Here is a 23,143-nt window from a genome sequence, read left to right as displayed (position 1 = left end):
ATATAATATATTAATCTTATATTAATCTTATATTATAAGCATTAATACATCAATATCCAACCCACATCCTCTCTCAAGTGTAGAATTTCACAAATGCCTAAATATAATAGTTTTTAATATTTTGGGATTTGATATCCCAAAATTGGTTTTGAAACAAACAAAGTTATCGATTTCTAAAACCTTATATCCCAAAAAAAAGATGGAAACAAGAGAGAGGATTTCACAAATCCTAATAAAATATTATTGTTTTATAATTTAGGGATTCAATATCCCAAAAAAAAAGTGAAACAAACAAAGTTATGGATTTTTAAAACCACAAAAAAGCACTTTTTACATCCCAAAACTATCATATCCCAAAAAAAAAGCAAAACAAACACCCCCTTAGTAAATAGGTTTGGATCGTGGAATTATATTATATTATAACAAACAAACTCTTTCTAGAGTTCCTATTTAAAACTTCTTCTTGACTTTTGAGGGTATAATATCGTCATTATATTATATTTACATTTAGAATAATAAATGAGCAAGCTACATGTATATCAGACTTCAAATCTGTATTTTTGTGGTCATTAGCTTCTTAATTTGTGCTAAGTTCAATCCTGGTCTTGAAAGAAAATTTAGTCCTCTCAAATAGACGGAAGTCTTTGGTAATCGTTATCATGTGTCTGGTCATCGAAGAAAAAAATTTCTTGTTGCAGATTTTGCAACGTCATCCAAAAATTATCCGAGATTTGTCACGTTTTTCTCTCTTCTACTGAGATGTATTCATTCAGAACATCAAATAATTTCTCATCAATAGAATCAAGAGCAATTAACTTTATAAACCTTAAAATCTCTTTGCTTTGCAGAGAGAAACTGGACTTGAGTGTGTTTTACTATAATAACTCCTCATTATGCGTAAGATTCATGGTATTAGATAGTTATTTCATGGCTAAGGAGAGAAAATTAAGGAAATTCTGGAAATTGGGCTTACAAAAGTTTCAACTAAGCTATTCGAAAGAACCGGTAACTACATAATATTGAAATTTTCAATTTATTTGAAAGGATTATATGCATGATTACAATTAAGTTTAAAGTGCAGAAAAAATATAGTTAAAATCTACATTAAATACAGTTTATCGCAGTTCGAATGCAGAATTACAGTTTAGAAAACTGTAGAATCTCCAGATATGCAGTTTGAAAACCTGCATGAATGGAGTTGATTGTAAGTGCAGAAAACTACAGTGAATATAATTGCAGGAAACTGCATCTTTCACCCTCTATAGATGTAATCTCTTTTTATCTCAATGCTCATGAAGTTTCAGAATGATTTATTGTCTTGCAGATAGTAACCATTAGAGAACATTCTGGACCTGAATTATCTTGGAAGACAAATTTGTGCTAATTAAACCTTACAGATTCTGAGGCAAAAATTGTCTTAAAGACAGAGGGAAATCAAATCATTTGATTCAGGTATTGAAACATTGCGTCCAAAATCCACTATAAACAAAACTTAAAATATCAAACATATAATCAACGGTTGAGTGCAAGATAGCAACTCTCTTTGAGAAATTTTCATAGGCCGTCTCATGATCTCTTTCTTCTGTTGACTGACTCACACCTGCATAGAAAAATAATATATCAATCTAATGCTATGCAGCTAAATGATAGAAGGAGAGAAAGTGAACATTGTCATTGTCAAAATTCTGTGAAAGAGGATCCCAATTCAAAGCTGCCACCACTACAACTATTAAGTGTGTTAGTCAATTTTTTAAAATTATACCCCAAAAAAAATTAAATAAATAATGCAAACGAGCACACATTTAGAGCAGACAATAAAAGGCGAAGTCATGTTAAAGCATAAAAATATAACTTTTAATCCCATAACAGGATATGAGTTTTAATGTAATATTGAAAGAGGCTTTAAAGAGGGTCAATTGGCTCCCAATAGTATCCCCTTAGTTTTGTTGTTGCAGATAGACCCTCGCATCGAATTTGTTTCCTCTTTTATCTTCAGAGGGTCTATTTTTAAGATAAAAAAACCCTTCTCCTTCTTACAAGATAAAAAATTCAAAAAAAAAAAAATTTACTCAGGGGGTCTATTTGCAACAATGGAACTAGGGGTAGTGAGTTCAAAACCGGATACTACAGAGGTTCTATCCGCAATTCTGCAGTTTGACCCTTTAAAAAAAAAAGGAAAGAGGGAATACGTCAGAATTTCAAGTCAACTCACCATTAAAACTAACTACAGCTATTGGCTCTTCAAGAGCAATGGTAGACGGCAAGCCTTCTCCTAGGCTGAGGCTGGCTGCAGAGGAGCAAGAACATGATGAGTAGGATAATAATCAGGATAAAGCTCACGGCATCATCATCCCCTGAGCAGCATACTCTCCCCATTTTCCTCCAATTAATGATCACCTCAAAATAAAAACCAATTAAAGTCACCTCCATATATAATATAGTGGCTTATGTAAGTTCATAAAAGATGAAGGGAACCTAACTATGCTATCCAATGAAAGCTCTTTCGTCCAATCATAAAGTGACACTTGTACTCAAACCGAAGGGATGCTGGTGAGTGCATGTCACAGATTTGGGAGTTCATGAAGTTGGCGGTCATGGAGGAGGGAATGGAACCAAAAGCATTAAACTCAATGCCTTAATGTTGTTTGTTGTTGTTAGGGTGGCAAAGTGTAGGTGAGCAAAATATGTGGCTCGAACTATAGCTTATAGTGATGAAATGATTTTTTTTGGGGTGAAGAGATGAAATACGACAGTAAAATGACCATCTTTTGAGCCATAACTAACAAGTTTGTACTTTGGACCGTTCTGTGCAGTTCATTTTGGAAACCAAAGAGAAGGAAGGGAAATTGTGAGGTGTCCGTGTAAGAAATTAGTTTCTAATAAATCTCTCTTAATCTGATGTTTTGGTTTCCTTAGAATTATGAGAAATTGATTTCCTCAAACAAGAGAAAACACCATTCATTCCTTAGGGACACGATTCTCAGCAATGGGATCTAAAATGGCTTAGAAACCATTGTTTTTGCAATTTTAATGCCAAAAGTTGGCAGTATTTTATTGCTGATTAAATTGGGCAGAAATAATTCTGATCTCAAAACATTTTCCTAAAATCTAGACTCTCGTTTTTATTCATTCCATCCAAAACTCATTTCCATTCATTAGTTTTTTGGCCAAACAAATAGTAAGTTGTGTTTTCTAAAAAGAGATGTTTTTTTCCCTGATACATTTAATATAATACTTTTATAAAAGTGAGTTGCTATGTTAAAACATTTTCACCCAAAATGCCTTCCAGTACATCCGTTCATACATACATGCTCAATTTTTTTATAACCTCCCCATTGCTTGCACATGTTGGGTATCTACTCAAACTCCAAGTTAGGATAGAGTTTTTAATTCTTTGTATAACTTCATGAGAATTAGATAAGGTTAGAGATCTATCATGATTAGGAGTTTGGTTCCATCATGATTTGGAGTTTGAATCTTATTCTAATTAGGAAATTAGGTTAGAGATAGGGTTTTGATTTCTCTCTATATATTATTCTATTGTTAGAAGAAAAAGAAGAAGAAGTGTAGAGAGAAAGAGTGAGAGAGGGTTTGACAGTCTTTGTCCGTGCAAAAGATTATAATTTAAAGGTGATAGTGGATTGATTTTGGTTCTGTGGTTTTTTGATGTTGAGGGTTTTCCACGTTAAATCTTGTGTGATTTTATTTGTTGCGTTTGGTGATTTTTTTGGGTTTTTGCGAGATCTAAACATCCCAACAAGTGGTATCAGAGCGGGGTTCGACGGTTCATGGAGATTCGAGATTTGCAACGACATTAGTGGCAACGGAACTGTAGTAACAGCACTGTTCACCGCGGTACTGTAGCAACGGAACTATTCACGGTGACGCACTGTTCAAGATACTGAAGCAGCAGTACTGGAGCGGTGACAGATCCGACGGTTGAGGTTGATTTGTCTTTTGATCGAGGATTTGGAGGCGGATTTCGGTGATCCAGGAGTCGTTTCTAAGGTTTTTCGACGTGCTGAGTTTGTTTTTAACGTTGGTTTTATCAAATTCAATCTCTACAGGAACTGATTTGAATTTTGATCGTGGTTAGAGGATGATGACTTCTTCGGGTCCGAAGTTTGATGTTCCGCTATTCAATGGCAAGATAAATTTTATAGTATGACAGTGCACGTTTTAAGATATTCTTGTGTAGCAGGGTGTTGATCAAGCTTTAAAGGAGAAGAAACCTGAAGGATTGAAGGATGCTGAATGGAGATCCATGCAAAAGAGGGCGGTTAGCACAATTCGTTTGGCACTCGCCCCCGAGATCAAGTACAATGTTATGCAAGAGACCACACCAAGGGGGCTGTGGAAAAGGCTCGAGGGGATTTATGCATCGAAGTCGATGACCAACCGATTGTGTTTGAGGATGGAGCTTTATTCGTTAAAGATGGAAGAAGATACTACAATTCAATACCACATCAATGTCTTTAATCAGCTAGTTTGCCAACTTATAAATATTGATGAGGAGATTAAAGAAGAAGAGTAGATGCTACTCCTATTGTCTTCCTTGTCGAAGTCGTACAAACCGTTAGTTCAGACGATAATTACAGGGAACCAGACTTTGAAGTTCTACGATGTGACAGCACTCCTACGTGAGAATGAAAGAATGATGGGAAAGGAGAGCACATCTAATAGTGGTGAGAGTGCACTAGCTTTTGAAGGTTCTAATCGAGGGAGGAGTAGATGTGACAGTTATCAAGGAAGGTTAAAATCTCGGGCCCGAGACGACAGCGAAAAGGAGTGCTATTATTGCGGAGAGAATGGTAACATTCAGTTTAGATGTTCCCAGATGTATGATGATTTGAAGAGTATTAGACAGATGAAGCTTTAAGAAAATGGGAAGAAGACGGACTCCTTAGTGGTTGTGTGTGATGAAGATGTGGTTTTATTGATACAGAGTGCAAGTACTGATGCGAGTAACACTTGGGTGTTAGATTCTGCAGCCTCTATGCACGTTTGCAACGACAGAAATTATTTTAACACATTGAAGACAGATGAAGAATTTGACGACGTGATTGTTGGAAACAACAAGAAGATGAAGGTTGAAGGTGTTGAAAGTGTTTGCCTCAAGCTTCACACTGGGAAGGTCGAACTTTTTCATCATGTGAGATATGTGTCGACATGTGGTGCTAATTTAATTTCGTTGGGTGAGATGGCATCACGTGGGTACCAGTATGTGGGTGAAGAGGAGTGGTGCAATGTGTATAGAGGGCGATTTGATTTTGCGAGGGAGAAAGAATAGCAATTATATTTGCTATTTAGATGGGTGATCCGTTAATGGTGCAGATTGCTCTTCTCAGACTCTTGTCCACAAGGGAGAGGTGAAGAACAAGAAAAAGAGAGTGAGTTTTTCTGAAGTTGAATTCACCTCCTTGGCGCTTATGTCTCTATCATCTTCCTCTTCAATATCCATATCGTATATGGGTATGTAGAGCTGATGCGTCCTCACTGTGACTAACAACTCAGTTTCGGGAGGCTGCGCAAGTGATACCGTTAGTGCTGCCAGTGCATCTGCATAAGCGTTCTGGAGACGAGGGATGTATTCAATAATTCTCCACGAAACAAAATATTAACATGTCCAAACAAAGGAAAGGTAGAAGTACTAGAAAAATGAGCATGGTTAACTTATAATAGGAGACAAATGTGTTGGGTATCTACTCAAACTCTAAGTTAGGATAGAGTTTTTAATTCTTTGTATAACTTCATGAGAATTAGATAAAGTTAGGGATCTATCATGATTAGGAGTTTGGATTCCATCATAATTGGGAGTTTGAATCTTATTCTAATTAGGAAGTTAGGCTAGAGATAGGGTTTTGGTTTCTCTATATATATCCTTCTATTGTTAGAAGAAGAAGGAGAAGAAGAAGAAGTGTAGAGAGAAAGAGTGAGAGAGAGTTTGACAATCTTTGTCCGTGCAAAAGATTGTAATTTGAAGGTGATAGTTGATTGATTTTGATCTCGTGGTTTTTCCCTGTTGTGGGTTTTCCACGTTAAATCTTGTGTGATTTTATTTGCTGCGTTTGGTGATTTTTTTTAGGGTTTTTGCAAGATCTAAAAATCTCAACAGCTCATCCATGCATACATCCATGCATACATACATGCTCAATTTTTCATAACCTCCCAATTAATTGCTATTAATTTTCAAATAACCACTCATTCATAACACTCCTCCACTAACTCATGGTACACTAACGTAACTTTACGTGCACTAATGATAAAAAGATGTTACAACTATTCCTCTCCTACCAAATAACTATAAATAACAATAAAATTTTATCAAATTTCTCTGATCAACATTCCAATTCGTAATTAAAATTTAGATTGAGAAGAAAAGAGCCAAATCTAGCTCTCTTTGCTACTTGCATCTTGGGCATTCTCGAGCTCACTTTCTCTACAATCTTTATAATTTTCATGTTCTTTTCATGATCAACATTGCTACAGACTGAGATCTAAGGTGTTCAATTATTTTTTGCCCCTTTTTTTGGAGATGATGTAAAAATAAATGATTCGTTTAATAAATAATAATTAAAGTTTCTATACATTTTCGCATTTTATTTTGTTTTCAAACTATAATCATGCGATATTTTATTAACTATGAGCTTTTTACTGATTCTTTAACTGATTATGTGCATTGAATTAAAGGAGCAAAAAGAAACTCCTATCTTAATTATGTAGCTTATCAGTTTGAGACTAAAATTATTCTATATTAGTAAATTAATTATAATTAATTTAATAATTTAAGTAATAACTAAGTCAATTTAATATAATTACGACATATTCATATAAGTTTCATTGAAAATGTTGGTGGAATAAAATTGAATGATGAAAAGAAAAATAAAAAATAAAAGAGTATATTGACAATTTTACAAGGTCGCAAATCTATTCATCTTTTTTATCTTTGTTATAATTTTTTATTAGAAGAATTTGATTTGTTGTTTAATCTTTGAAACTAAATGTTGATTTGATTGAGGAAGAATGATTTGATCTCTTGCATTGGCGATATATTTTAGCTTCTTAGTTCTTATATCATAACATTTTTATTGAAATTCATGAAACTAAAAGTAGTTATTCGTTCAGTGAAATTATGCAATAAACTAATTAATTATAAATCTTGAGTCAATAAACTAGCATTTAAAAAACAAATTAGAATAAGTTATTTGCTAAGTAAGAAATTTTTAAACTTGAGTTATTAGGTTTATTAAAAAAAATTCTCTTCTATGTTAATGTTGTTTATTGCAATCCATTAGACTATTGTGAATGTCGATCTAGATCAATAACTAGTTAATGAGAGGAGAGATATAAGCCTATTTTTTTACATATATCTACTCATATCATAAGTTTTTGGGCACACTAGCAAGTCAAGAATACTTTCATTACTAAATTGGCTGTTAGTTTAGTAAAATTATGTGAATAATGAATTAATAATAATATTCGAAACCTTAAAGTATCACCTCAAAAGGCTAATGAATGGCATGGCCATGAGAGGAGAAGAATTAGCCCATACATCTCTTTGAATTTATCAAAACAAGTTATCAACTAACTAAGATTTCTTAACCCATGTTATAAGTTTCTTTTTTACCAATGTTGTTTCTTGCAAACAATTAAATCATAGCTCAACTTCAATTTAGATCAAGAAGTTTCTTTTTTACCAATGTTGTTTCTTGCAAACAATTAAATCATAGCTCAACTTCAATTTAGATCAAGAACAAGGTAATGAAGAAATCATAGCTCAACTTCAATTTAGATCAAGAACAAGGTAATGAAGGAGAAATATATATATTAAGGATACCAATTTTTTCCATTAAAATTTCTAAATAGAGTTAATTTTTTAGGGAAAAGATCAAATTACCCTTGGCTGAAATTAGCCTCCTCCCACAGTAGCAATGTAGGTAAAAATGTAAATAAAACAATCAATTAGGGTAAAACAAAGCCATAATTGACATGTGAGTAGCACATGCGAATATTTAGACATTCAAGTAACATGATATACTAATTTGCCATGTTTAAACAAAGTTGGGTATGTGAGTGCAAACTTTTTACAATTTGGGGTGTATAAGATTAAGGAAGATGAAAATATAAGGTATTTAAGTGCTTTTTTAGCCTTTTAGAAAACCCCTTAAATTTGGGCATTCCCCCCCAAAAAAAAATAAAAAATAAAAAAAAACCCAAGAGGTTTGGCGATTTCAATCCCCTTAAATTTTCAACAATTTTCACAAAATCCTTCTTAATAGCATTAATCCTTACTTTGTATTCTTTCACATATGAGTAAAATTATGCAGAATGATATTTTTGCCAATGACAATTGTGTTTCACGCTTTTAGAGTTTGAATATGGTTTTCTAAGAACCATTTTAAAAATTTAAGGGCTTTATCCTGAGACATTTGTAAAATTTACCCTAAATAGAATGTATAAATTTTATGATTGGAAAAACTAATTTGATATCTAATAAAGTGTTAATGCAAATCAAACTAATTTAAAATGCTATTATATAATAAAATTATACATTAGATACATAAAATTATCATTGCAATGCGTGCTTATAGCCTACGTATAAACATGAAAATGGTCACACATGTGTTGCACGTGCACCATACTAGTTATTAGAAAACAACCAAACAGCCCCAAAAGGTGAACTTAGAAAAGAATGAACTTGCTTCTTCACTACAGCAGAATGCCACTAATGCACTATACACAACAAAAGAAAAATACATGGCTCCGCTAGATTGAGTTTTGCCACATCTAAAACCAATTCTAAAACAAAAAATCCTTTTCGTTTCAGAGAACAAAAAACCTCTTTTAATGGATCTCAGAACTTCGAAGAGATTGATTTACTTGATCTCATCACAATGAACGGTCGACAAGAAAATCATGGGCAAAATCTGGGAATGCAGACATTTATATACATCAGAGGCATGTGCATCTGTCACAAGGTTTCTGCAAATAAAGGACACTTATTAGGCCTGAGAAATATTCTGATAAAAACAAAAAGCTAGATATATGGAGCTTATATAATTCGCAGAGAACGAATTAAAAACACAACTGTAAATTATTTGAATTTCTAAAAAATGACTTGTCAAACATAGGATAAACGCCAAGACCAAGTTGCAAATATCACGACTTTTTCCCCTCATCTACTAACCTTCATACTAAATTATATCTGATATAATTCTTCCATCTATTCAAATATTAAGCAAATAAATTCATCTCTGGAAATTAGCATCATTGCTAAATAGTGATTGCCGTTGATGATAACCTTCAGTGCACTTAATAACCTTAGATCTGTTCCGAATAGCTTCCCCAATTAGAAACAAACATCAAAGGTAGATTGCATATTTAGAATTTCATTTTCCATATTGAATGAGCTTTTAACAGCTACCTTGTAGACCTATTTCTCACAGATCATCCACCATGAAATTTCTTAATTCATTCTTTATCATTCACATTTCAAGCAAGGATTATTATGGATTGTCAAGAGTAAATTATATCCCTCAACCGTCAACACAACTTTGTAGTTTCGGTGTAGTGGCAGAGACTTTAAGATGGTATCAGAGCAGCCTAGGTTCTAATCTCACATGCCATGAATTTCTAACAAGATACATAACATCTATACAAGTACCTAGTTGTTATGGAAATTGTAAGCTGTCAATTAAAAAAAATCTAATGCAAGCAATACAAAGTCATGAAAACTTGCGCAATCAGTATTGTCTGAAATGAATGGAAAATTTCACATGGAACAAAAACAGGCAAGTTACCTTTCGATTTCGTTGCTCGAATACCCGACTCAGACACCTGTGACGTTGGATGGATATTCTTTAAAGATATGGGGGTCAGAGGAGGCGAAGCAACATCTTCAGACAAGTCAGTGTTACTGGGATCCTTCAAAAATTTAGCAACCGGCGACAATGGCATTCTTCTGGAGGGTATAGAGAAACTGCGATGTACAGCTGCAGGTGGTGTTGGTAAGGGCGATGCTGTATGTGATACAAGTGGAGATACATTGGTCTTCTTGTTTAGCTCTTGTTCTCTATAAACCAAAGGTGCTGAATGACCAATCAAGCTTGTAGGCCTAGTTTGTCTTGTTGAACCAGTTGGTGGTCTGGGAAGCTCATGAAGTTCACTGATCGTTGGTGATTTCATACGAGGAGGTGAGATCTTAGGCGATCTTTTTGGAGAGAGAGATGGCTGACGAGTTTGCACACGTGATGGAGACATAGAAGCTGGATTTGACCAATGTCTACTTGTTATTGGACCAGAGAAAGCATTTCGTTTAATTTTTTTGGGGTCCGAACCTGCGTGTGGACGAGTTGGCGGTTCCTCCCTCAGAGGAGGCGGCATCTTGATGGGACTACTATAAATATTGCTCTGTTTTAGTACCGTTGTATGTGCTTTTGGGAACTTTGTGGGGTTTAACATTTCAACATCTCTAGAATTTTGAAGGAATTTATTTGACTCCAAGGGAGATGAATACCATAATTGTGCAGGTGTTTGAAACTTGTTTCCAGGTCTAGATGCATAATTTGGTCTAATTGAGCCTGTGGAAACTGACTGCTTAGCATCTAATGGTGTGGGTAGAACATAAGTATGAAACTTCCTTGTTGACGATGGTCGCAGTTCTTTTATCTTTTCTGATGGATCAGGCCTTTTATCAGGAAAAATGGGTGCCGATATGCTGCCAGCATTACCTCTCTTGTAAAAATTGGGCCACTCTGTGGAGCTTCTCTCTATATTTTCCTGCATTAGCTAATGTCAAATATCTCCAAACACCAACAATCAAAAATCTAGAAGTAAATGACATAAGGTGTTTTCTTTGTTATTTAATAAACTTCCATTGTGGCATGTACCATCAAACAACAAGAGACAATTATGACAAGATTTCATAAGATGATGATCATGACATAATGTCATAGATACATGGTGACTAAGTGAGCGGAAGCAGAGACTGAAATTAAGACGAAACAAAATGACATTCAGAAGCAAGGCAATCTTCCAAGAGGCATGCATCATTAATTGTTGTTCTACTATATCCTCCACCATATGTGATTTATCCTAAGATATATTAGCCCATCTACCAAAATATAAAGCATAAGCACACACCTTGAAACAGTACATAGACACGTGTATACGCACATTTAATTTGAAGAGCTGAACAACAGTATTACGGAACATTTCAAGTTGGAAATTTTAAATCAAATATAAATGTATATGCCTTAAATTTATAAGTTTTTATGTGTACAACTGCTTGTATGTAAACATTTGTCTGTAAGGTATGTATGCATGTATCTAAATACATCTACATCTACACATAGGCATGCATGCATGTGAGTGTGTTTGTATGTATGTGAACAAGGAATTGATCAAATGTGGTACTTTTCATCTTAACTATCCAATCTTCAGCTACCATGTAATCTTTAGAAAAAATTTAAGAGAGCTTGTAATATAGTGTTTATTGGCACTGATTTTCCCCCCTCCTTTTTACTTTTGTAGTCTTCCTGATACAACCTATATTCAAACAACTCAATGTGATTATTCAGTGGTACCGCTTGATCTTACAAAACTAGAAGTGCATTTTATGAGTACTTTTGCATGCATTTGCATCTGCTATGCTGTTCATATCCGTGCATCCACCTATGTGCATGTTCATTCCTTCATTCATTCATGCATTCATTCATGAGCTCAGTTCATAGCGATTCACAAGGGAAAGTACCCTTCTATGAATGGGGTCAACATGACAACTAGTTCATCTTCAAACGTCGAAAGATGGCACATAAATAAAATCGTCAAATTGGCAAAAGACAAACATGCATATGAAAACTACATCATCTAAATGTAAGGATAAGGCAACTACCAATCAACAGAGAAAAGAGAGTATAACTGATTATTGGAATGCATGGTGAGTTTACCTTTGCAGGTTCTGTTGTTGATGTTCGAGTCACTGACTCCTCTACTTGATCTAACTGCAAATTAAAAACAACCGCCAATAAAACAGGGTGCAGTATAACCGATGAAAAGTATAAAGTAATCTTTATAGCCCAAGAATTAGAACAAGCATAAACTTTTTTGACCCATTATAAGTTGAAAGACTATTGCCATCATAGTGAATGTATCTGTGCCAAATGCATGAGCGCATTCACTGGCGTAAACTTTTTTGACCCACTACAAATTGAAAGAATATTTCCATCAAAGTGAATGTATATGGGCCAAATGCATGAGTGCATTCACTGGCGTAAACAAACAAGATCCTCTTTTCTACTATGTGGTGAATTTTGATAAGAAATATGTATTCATATAATTACAGCATCTGTCATGAACTAATTTCCATGAAAAACTACACATATTGTGAGTATTTATAGAACACTTCCAGGGGATAAAAGATGCTTCAGAACAGATCCTCTTTTCTAGTACATGACGAATTTGCTACTAATCATATACTCATATATTTCACAGGAAAATCTGTCATGAAATGACCTCCCATGAAAACTTACATCTATGGTGAGTGTAGATAGGAGGGAACTTCCTGGAAATAAAAAATGCTCCAAATTAACTATTTAGCACCAAGGAAACTAATAGGGATGAGCGTTTTTCTCCCAAACATATGTAAGAAACTAATATAGACTAAAGAAAAAGGAAAATAAGTATACACATCGTTATGACTAGCAGGAAAATCTGAACCAGCAAAAATTTCCTGACCTCCATGGAATTTGTAGATGAAGAAAGGGAATCTTGGTCTCTGTCATTTTGTCCATAGTCAAAACTCAGTTCCCCATCCTCATTTTCGTCATAACTATAATAATCACCATCATCTTCTGTATCATCATCTTCAAGTCCACTGAACTGATAATCAATATGCTCATGTTCAGCAACTATTTTGACATGTGGTTCAACATCTTCCAGATACTTGAGTCCTTTCCTGAAAAAATTTAACTACACCCCAAAAAGGAAAAGAAAGAAAGGCACTACATTAGTTTAACCTTTCGTTAAAAAACACGGACTGTTGGCTTTTGAGTAGCAGAAAAAAACCTGTGCAGCATGGTGCCTTGCTGCCTGCGTAAGAAGACTTCTGGATTGACCTTGTTTCAATGACTTCAAGCGGAAGACAAATTGATTTGCCTCCTCTTCATAATCCTCATGTGCCTCTTGCAACTGTTGAGATGAGAATGATTCACCTTTGACATGTTTCAGTCTCCCCTTTTGTCTGTATGATGCTAACATGGTTTTGTATAAATCTCTGAAAATAAGAGACAAACTTGAGAGGGGAATCACTGACAAGACCAAACAAAAAAGATGATAATAGTAGCTGCATACCTTTTCTCATCACATTGCTGCTTCATCTCCTGCACAGGCACACACACTCGCATCAGAAAAGTTGCATTTCATAATTTCTATTAAAAAAAATCTTATTTATGTTCTAGCCTAGATACAGGAAAATCAAATATCTGTCATAATTTTTTTAAGCTATTAGTTACAAACGCCATAGCCTCGTTACAGAGAACGTAAAATGTAGCCTATGAATCGTATTCTAGTAGGGATCAAAATGATTTTTAACTTGTGAAAGCAGACAAAACATAGAAGAGAAGAGCCACATTAAAATAGGTGTACTAAAAGTAATCTATCTAAGCAGTATATAGTCGAAATATATTCCACATGCAGAAAGCTTAAACACCAGCCATCAAACCTTGCCCTAACAATTAGGATAAGCACAAACGAGATCCTAAAAATGAAGAACATGTTTTAAAAATAACGTCTTCTCTATTGTTGGAAATTGCATGTTGGCCTTTCAAACAACTATAAGAACAACTTAAAATAAGGCAATGATGATGAAGCATAGCTTTCAAGAGCAATAGCTTGTGGGTTAGATGGATTCATGGTAAAGGAATGTCACACATGGAGTTTTCCGTGTAAACAATATTGGTCATGGATGTTGCAAAATATTTTGAACCTAAGGCAGAAGGCTAACAGATTGGTTACAAATCTTCATGGAGATATTCAATGGATTGGGCCTGCTCCATCTTTTAGCTCAAGAGGTGCTTATAACCTTTGATTCCAACCAGACAGAAAATGCCACAAGGAAGGGTTGTATGAAGTGATATGAATCTACCTAGATATTCCTTTGTTTTTTGGTTGGCTTGCCAAATTTTTGGTTGGCTTGCCAAGAGTGAATTATGACCAAGATTTCCTCGAGAAGAAGAGGAATTGATATCAATTCCTTATGTCCTTTGTGTGAAGGAGAAGATGAGACTAAAGAACACTTATTTTTCAGTGTTCATTTAGTAGAGAAGTTCGGATTGTGTTTTGAAATGTGTTCAAGATAACGAGGCTCCCTCGCAGTGGAATGTATTTATACCTTGGCAACCAAAAAAAAGGAGTCGCCGAGGTGTCATGCAAAGCTGAAGAGAGCAGTGCTAGCCGCTTGTATCTATGCTATATAGCAAAGTGAAATGGGCTGATTTTTTAGAAATTTAAAGCCTAATATGAATGAAGATGTCAAGCAGATTATTTTCTTCCTTAAGATCCAACCGGGTAGGGTATAGGTTATGATTGATACTATGCAGAATAGACATCGTTGTGCAAATTTTGGCATCCAACCGGAGTTTGTTAACTGGGATAAGAAGAAGCATGAGGAGGTATTTTGCTTTTTGTTTTCTACTTTTGCAAATTGTATATAAAAAATGGGTCCTTTGTTTGTTCTCTCTTTGTGGAGAAGGAGTTTTGTTTGGTTAATAGCTTCATATTTAGCTCTAACTAGAGTGATAGTAGAGTCTGGAGATATGAGTTTGTAATAAACTTCTTTACTTTAGTTATGAATAAAGCTCACCTTTCATATAGGGGGAAAACATTTCATATTCTACTTGCCGTAGTTTATGCAATAAACATACTGAAGTACAATTTAAACAAATTTCAAAAATCATAAAAACAAATTCCATGACAATCTAGTATTATCCTCCTGTTAAGAAGAAACTTGAAAAACAAACCTCCACAGTCTGTAGCTCCTTAAGAAGAGACTCTGATGGGGTTGTGATTGTCTGGACGATATGTGCACGCTGATAAGAAGAAAATATGAAGCATCAGAATTATTCAGAATTATGAATACATGTGGTTTTCTCTAACTATAATCTTGGTCTTACATAGCTATCAACAAGTTTCTGAAGTTCAAACTGCACTTTCCCCAGCATCAGGAGAACCCTACCTGCATGTAAAGAACAAGAACGTAATAATCAATGCATGAAGGAATTCAACGTATATGTGTGTGTGCACACAAAGAAGTGCACCTAGGGTATCTTAGGTAACTGTAGCTGATTCATGATGTGTTACAGTGTTACTTAATATTAACATTGCTGATAATCAATAATATGGGGCTAGATATTTTAATTTTAACACGTGCAACAAGAAGACCAAAGCTTGATGTACTTGCCGCTATCTTCATCTTCATTCAATGCAGTTTTTTCAAGCAAGCATGTCCCCATTTCATCCAGAGCTTCTGAGAATTCTGCAAGATTACATTGCATAAAAACATCTGTCAGGATTATAGCAAGGCAGATAATGAATGTTTGAATAGTAATATATGAGAGAAATTTACATAGATGCAAGGGACATAATATAACCACCACTAAGGTTGATACAAATTAAGACATATCATATAATTTATGATAAAAGGATGTTAGTTTAAAAAGAAATATAGATTGATTTATCTTGCAAGAAATGCACAGAGAAGAAATAATCCTTCCAAAACAAAGTTCCACTTCCTTGAAAGTCGCTCATTCTCAAGTCCAGAGGGTACAATAATTAAGACCATGAACCAGTGAATAAATATGAAAGGGAAAACCCTAGTCAATTTCTTGATCAGTTTTGTCCATAAGACATTCATAATAAGTTGGAAACCACTTCCAGGTCAAAAAATTATCAAACAAGAATAAAAGTAGCTGAGTCAATCAATAATTATGATGAAATTCGCCATCATCAATAACAAATGGTTTAAACACAAGATATTCATCGCACAGACGTTGAATACGAAGGAAATCTACAGTCATCAACGAAAGCCACCAATCTTCCTAGCAAATGCAACTTACTCAGTGGACTGAGGACTAGCACATGAGTAGAAATCTATACCATGTGGGCCTTGGCGATATGAAAATAATGCTTGAGAATATCTTTAAATGAATATGTAACAAGCAATTAAAATCCTATGACAACCTCTCACATTAAGTTGTTCCTCAAATAGACCAAAGATTAGCCCTAGACAATTTACTGACTACTGAAGAACATGTTTTTACTCTGCACAATGAGCTTAGACAGCTATCAAATGGCTTTTGCTTTCTTTCTTTCTTTCTTTTTCCCCCTTCTAGAAACTGCTCACTGCTAGCGAGGGAATTTAGCAGTTTATATGGTACCATCAACCTGTATTTGCCATGTCAGATAGAATTCTATAGGATGCAATTTTGATATTAATTTTCCAAGGTTCCATAAATTTTGGCAAATCTCCATATCCAGACTTTATAGAAAAGTTCATGGCTAGTTTTCTTCCCTTGCTGGATCTGGAATTCTGATGTTGTTATCACCATCCTATTAATTTAATCAACAAGATGTGTGGATATATACGATGCTACAAATCTTACTTCAGTCAATCCTCATTCTAGACTTCTATTCCGGCAAAAGATTTTCACAGTTATGCAAAACAGTGAAAATTTTGCATGTCAGGCAACTAAGGTTGTACTTCATGCAAAATGCATTCTTCCAAATTATCCTTCTCCAATCCTAGAAGCCAGTTCAGCATACAAGGTAATGAGAAATCTTAGATTTGTAGGTCAGTAGTCACCATTTTACACATCAACTCAAAACAAACAAAAAACTGTCTTGCAAGTAACCACTTAAAACTTTTGGTCTCGGAGTTCACAATAAGTAAGAGGACCAGCTTAAATTTGTACCAAAGAGAGAAAAACTTATACATGAAACTTGCAGGATAAATAGAAACACTAAATCTAATACCCAATGCATGCTAGCAACAGAAAACAACTGTCTGAAAAGTATAAGAGCAAAATGCTTGCTTTTTTTTTTTATGTGCGAGTGTTGACTGTGTGTGCGTGCATGAGCACTTGCTAATTTGTTGAGAAGAAAATTGTGGATGATAAAAGGATAATTGTGTCAAGTAGAAACCTTTGTATAAGGTATATAGCAACAAAATGGAAAGCCCCTCAAAGATTAATAACAATAAAAAGTTTACCATATGCACTATTTGCTGTGGCAGCTGCAGCAGAAATTAAGCTATCATAGCAGCTTCTCATATCTAGCATGTCCTGAGAATTAAATTAATCAAATTTCAAATTCAGCATATGGGGAGGATAGAGCAATATTTTGTTCCATACCAATGCAAATTTCTGTCTTTAAAACCCTATAGGAAGCATATAAGTTATCATATAAGGAAAAATAATATTATCTACAAATCCTAAAGTATCACTAAACACATAAGTGGTCTTGCACTCTTCCATTGGTATTTTTCAGATAACGTGTCTTTCTCGTACACTCGCTAATGAACTTTGAAACACTGCCCTAGACTACATAAAGAACTATCAAGTTATGGTACACATTAATTATGTAAACATGATAAAATTGTTAGAAATTGAATCAAGTGTCTGAATAAAAACTTTTATTTATTTGTTATGTCGACGATGATAGTGTCCCACCAGAAAATTTTTTTCTGGCTCCATCCATGTCTCAGACATGAATCATCAGTGAAATTTTAGGATACACTAAATTCAGCAATTGAAATTTATGGCCCAAGTAATGGAGTGTCCAAGTTTAACATTCAACTAAGTGCATTATTTGGGTAAGTCTCCTTCTCTGAAGTATTGGATGATTCATAAACATATGCATAACACATGACCATGCGACAATGAGTGCCATATTGTCAAGTATCCACTGAGTATTGGACATGAGTATTTCTCCTTTTCCAAACTATGATGTTTTATGACGTGTACAGACTCCTTTTAGGGAGGCATGATCATGACAGCATCAAACCCTCTCTCAAATATTAGCAAGGAAGACTAACTCGTAAACTCAAAGTATGTAAAGTGGTTGAACATATTACTTATTAGAGATGACAATGAAATGTTCTTGCACATCGCATACATCACTTCTGAAACATGAAAGTGGTGGAATATTAACGGAACAAGTTTCCCGACTTCAATCCAAAACTTAAAGTGCGGAAATTTGGAGGTGAAATAGAGATCAAAGATCCATCTTGAGTTTTATCTTTATTTCATAAGGATTTGATTTATCCGCTTACCTGGTTGTTTTAGTTATACCCTCTCATCAGACTGACATTTCATAATGGGGTGTCTTTTACGTTTGATGTTTATCTTGATTTTTGTATCTGCATAAGCTTCAGTTAGAATTATTAGATATTATGTGTGTCTCAATTTGGAAAATAGTTGTTGTGATCCATGAAAATAAAAATTTTGTAGGACGATTGAAAACTTAATGACTGAGTAATTGACAGCAAACAGCGAATGAAAGTGTGGTTATGTATCTTCTTGTCGAACCCAAAAAACAGTCTTTATTAGATAATTTTCCCGCCTAGTTTTGATGGAATGTTCTTACAAAGAAGTTCTACAGTAGAATTTGTGTGAGACAGAAGAAGCCGTTTTCATTATGGGACAAATTTTCTAAACCAACCTATTTGGACTTTTATTCCCAAAAAACGACCCCATTCAAAAATAATTGCAAAAACCGACCTGGTTTCAGCCTCAGTGCTGAAACCAGGTCGGTTTTTGAAAAAAACTCTCCGAAACTTCACGGGAGTTGAACTCCCGTGAAGTTTCGTAGTTCAAAAAACTTCACGGGAGTTCAACTCCCGTGAAGTTTCGGAGAGTTTTTTTCAAAAACCGACCTGGTTTCAGCGCTGAGGCTGAAACCAGGTCGGTTTCTCTAAATAAATGTGAAACGGGTCTTTTTTTTGGAATAAAAGTCCAAATAGGTTGGTTTTGAAAATTTGTCCTTTCATTATGGGGTGTATTTCAAATTTGATTTTTAACTTGATTTTTGCATATGTACAGACTTATTATGCTTGATTGTTTTCAATTACGAAGTTTGCTATGTAAGTAGTAATTCACGGAAATCAAAATTTATGTTGCATGATTAAAATTTAATAAGAAAATTTCGTAAAATTTGTGTGACACGGTAGAAAACTGATGCATGCCTTAATGCAAGACCAAGGTACTAATATTATTAACAAATGATTTAGATGGAGTAGGGAAGGGGCTAACTAAAAAAGAATAACTTGTAATCGCTGTCAATGGGACCAAGCTAATTTTTCGTGTGTTCGTCTCTTTTAGATGCTTGTAGCTGGATGTCCCAATCAACAAATTCAACATCAAACTACAAGAGACACGGTCTAGTAAGTTCCATCGTAATAAAAATTTAAACTTTTATACCTAATATGATCTTGAGATGCAAAATCAGAGGGAAGACACGATAATTCACAGTCACTCCAGCGGAAAGAAGCCTATTTCAAAAACCCTAGAAACATCCCCAGTAAAAATGAAGAAAAATCTAAACTTTTGGCGGATTTCCAGAAGAATTGGGAACCTGAGTCGCCTGAACGAGTTCATCGAGCCTCCCCGGCTGCCCATGCCGGTGACGGTGATCCTTCTTCTCCTTAGAATCGCCCTTGTGAGCCAGACCCCTCAGCTTCCTCAATGGCGATTTCATCTCCAACCCCTAAAATCCCCAAATCCGCAAATTGAATCACAACTACGAATCAAGAGAGAGAGAGAGAGAGAAGGGCAGACGCTAGGCTGAGAATTGAGACCAGAGATTAGGAGAAGAGGATGAGCAAATCGATGTCTCTTTCTCTCTCTCTTTGATTTGGGTTTAAATTTCTAATTTATTTTCCCCCGAGTTTTGACGAGTCCGGGGTCTTTGGTCAATGGGGGATATTTTTGATTTTTGAATGAGAGTAGCTTGTATCTTATTTATTGCTCCGACGAAAAAGGCGAGGCGGGAGAAATTAGAACGCGATGGAAAATAAAAAATTTATTCAGGAGTTTGAAGGGTAGCTAGCTTTCTCATTTGCTGAGCTGACATTTAAGAATTTTTCATGAGTACTATTACTTGTACGTCAGTTGGTCCAAGAGCTTTTTCTTTGCTATTTTTTTTTTTCTTTTTTTTTTGGGAGACAAACCATGGAGAATCTTTCAAAGATATCCTTGAATAAATTTTAAATATGTGTAATACTTAAATCTGTATTACATTAACAAGGGAAGGGGTGGCCCAGTCGGTCCCTCGTGGGGGGGCAAGTTGTCATGTAAGTAAAGGGGAAAAATAAAACAGACCTACTCTCACGAAATTCAAGAGGAGTGTTTCGGATAACAACCTACATCCCTCTTTACATCTGAGGATAACAATCCTACATCCATTCTTTACATTCAAGGAGAAAAAGATAAGTGTAGTCTTATAAAGACTGCAACATGAAATCTACCTAAAACTAACCATCTAACCTAACTCTCCATAATAAGTAACACCGACACCTAGCCCTAGCTAGACCTAAGTCCTCAATTCACCCACGCTTGAATACACCGTAAACTCTTAATTCATACCAGCTTGAGTATGCCATAGAACAAGTTTAAACTAAGAAAAATAAATAACAATTAAGCGCAATACAAAAAGATCTTACAACCTTTTTTATTTAGATTGTCCTCCGAAAAATTTAGTATGGAGATTTGGAAGGACGGCGATGATGATGAGAACCAAGGGAAGCACTCCTCGAAGGTTGACGATTGGATGATGAATAATGATATCAAGGATGCTTTCTGAGAAGCCTGAGCAAGATCATTTCACCAACTTAAAACCCTAGCTCTCTCTTCCTCATTGCACTTAAACATCAAACTTGAGTTCCGTTGATTCTTGTGGATTCGTGACAATGAGATGAACACTTCCATATGCTCGAAAATAATTTTCACTCTTGATTTTTTCTGAAATCAGTTATGATTAACTTGTCGTCTTGCTTTTTTTAATATTGAACTTGATTGTAAGTTCTTGTAACCTGTATAAAACATCTCAAATATATATTAGACCAATATGAAGGCTTGTTATTGTTAGAATAAAAGAGAAAAATAAGACAAAGAATTAAAACTTTCCTGATTGTGCGAAAATATGTTTTGAGTCGTGCGTCCCAAAACGCTAAACTTAAAGCAAGACTTGGTCCACTCTAATGCAGGGATCCCAAGGTCAAATTGCTTTTAGGAACATCACTTGAGTGTATTGGTGTACACCAACTAGGACCTCCACAAGTTCAAGCACTAAGCGACCTCCTTGGTCTATGTTTGGACAATGACATCCTCGGTCTGGCACAAAATTAGACTGACATGGGCATGATGTGGTGTTTGTGAATATGTCAAGATTGCAAGTGCATAATTAAGTTATTGTATTAAAAAATATCAAATCTCATAAGGAAGGTATTGTAGGAATTAATCAAAAGTGATTCTTAAGTTGTGTGTGCGACAATTAGAAGTGATAAATGTGTGATTGTGGAGAGATATGAGGAGAGTGGTTGTGACTATATACCAATAAAAATAAAACTAAAACGATAGGGGAGGAAGAAAGATGAAGAAAAATAAAGAATCAAATAAAGAAAAATTAAGAATAAAAAAATCAAGAAAGTAAAAGATGGATGATTTAATTAAAGATATGAGAAATCTAGAATTGAATCCACTAGTAAATTTTAATTATAAATTATGGATTATCCTCTTTTTATCATATTTTACTTTAGATTTATTTTAGTGATTGCTCTTGATTTGTTTTAGTTAGGTTTTTCTTTTATCCATTTTCATTCTTCTCAATTTCTTTTGGATCTTTTAGTTTTCTCTAAAAAAAAATTTATTTTTCTTAGAATTTAAAAAAATTATTAAAAAATTGTTTTGGTGTATGCAAGTTTGGATTAGGGATAGTACTGACCAGTTAATTCGTGTTGAACCATCTTTTGAGATAAACGAAATGTCTAATCAACCCGTTCTTAAAGATATATGTTACCCAACTAGGAATGCAATCACATCTTACATTAAGCTATATGATTTTAATGGAACAAATTTTGAACTTAGACCGTATTTTATAAACTTGCTTCCAAAATTCTTAGAAAATGAAACAGAAGATGCTTATATTTTTATCTCCGAGTTTGAGGAAGTTTGTCTTAATATTAAGATTAAAGAGCTATCCGAGGATGTGATTAAACTTAGATTTATTCATTTCGTCTTAAGGACAAAACTAAAAAATGACTATATAGCTTGCCCACAAATTCCATCTCAACTTGGGATGAGGTTGTCATAATTTTTCTGAAGAAATTTTTCCCTATCGACAAAATAGTTAAGCTAAGAAACAATATTCAGAACTTTAAGATAGTCTCGGGAGAGGTATTCTTGAAGTATTTTGATAGGTTTAAGGATCTTCTTATCTAATATCATCACCACGCTCTTGGAAAAGTAGCAATTATATCAAATCATCTATAAATGATTGGATTATTCTTCAAAAACTTCTTTAGAATTAACGTGTCAACGGGATTGTAGGCGTCTAAAAATGCATTTAGGTGTCCGTACACAGCTCGAGATGGAGAGAAGACAACGAATGTCATTATCCGAGTCTAAGAGGATTATCTGTCATCGACAAGTACATGAAACGAAACGACGAACCAAGTGGCATGCGCGTGTCAATCAGCTCGTGCACGTCAATCAGTTTGCGCGCATCGGTCAACACACGCGCGTCAATCAGTTCGCGCACGTCGGTCAACATGTGCGTGTCAATCAGTTCGTGCACGTCGGTCAACACACGCTCGTTAATCAATTCGCGTGTGTCAATCAGTTCGTGCACGTCGGTCAACACGCACGCGTCAATTAGTTCATACTCGTTAATCAACTTGCGCTTATCGGTCAGTTCCAAGTGCCGTAAAGAAGCTAACGAGCGCATGAAGCAAGTTAGCAAATCGTACAAGTAAACAAGACAGTCAAATACGCAAAACAGTGGAAAATACAAGTCCCGGAAAAGTCGGAAAACACCAAAGAACTCAATAAAAAACGGCATAACCCCCGCGCCCGGGCGTGGGTCCTCGCGGCCC

At 34.9% G+C, this 23,143-nt stretch overlaps 1 protein-coding gene across 2 annotated transcripts; it reads right to left on the bottom strand.

Moving 5' to 3' along the window:
• Window positions 8,578–20,072, bottom strand: LOC109824249 (uncharacterized protein At2g33490-like). Of its 2 annotated transcripts, XM_020390794.1 has the most exons (11): window positions 19,627–20,072; window positions 17,264–17,336; window positions 15,458–15,532; window positions 15,171–15,232; window positions 15,018–15,086; window positions 13,351–13,379; window positions 13,066–13,273; window positions 12,736–12,969; window positions 11,949–12,002; window positions 9,801–10,779; window positions 8,578–8,982 (listed from the first exon to the last, which is right to left on the bottom strand). In XM_020390794.1, the coding sequence occupies exons 1-11, from the start codon at window positions 19,747–19,749 to the stop codon at window positions 8,972–8,974; spliced, it is 1,917 nt and encodes a 638-aa protein (XP_020246383.1). In that variant the 5' UTR covers window positions 19,750–20,072; the 3' UTR covers window positions 8,578–8,971. The 2 variants fall into 2 exon arrangements, with proteins under 2 accessions (XP_020246383.1, XP_020246385.1); XM_020390796.1 differs by lacking the exon at window positions 17,264–17,336 and having other exon boundaries at window positions 19,627–19,749.

This window comes from Asparagus officinalis, chromosome 9 (assembly GCF_001876935.1).
Source record: "Asparagus officinalis chromosome 9, Aspof.V1, whole genome shotgun sequence".
Taxonomy (NCBI): Eukaryota; Viridiplantae; Streptophyta; class Magnoliopsida; order Asparagales; family Asparagaceae; genus Asparagus; species Asparagus officinalis.
The sequence above is the reverse complement of the archived record's forward strand: the minus strand, read 5'-3'. Positions and strand labels throughout refer to the sequence as shown.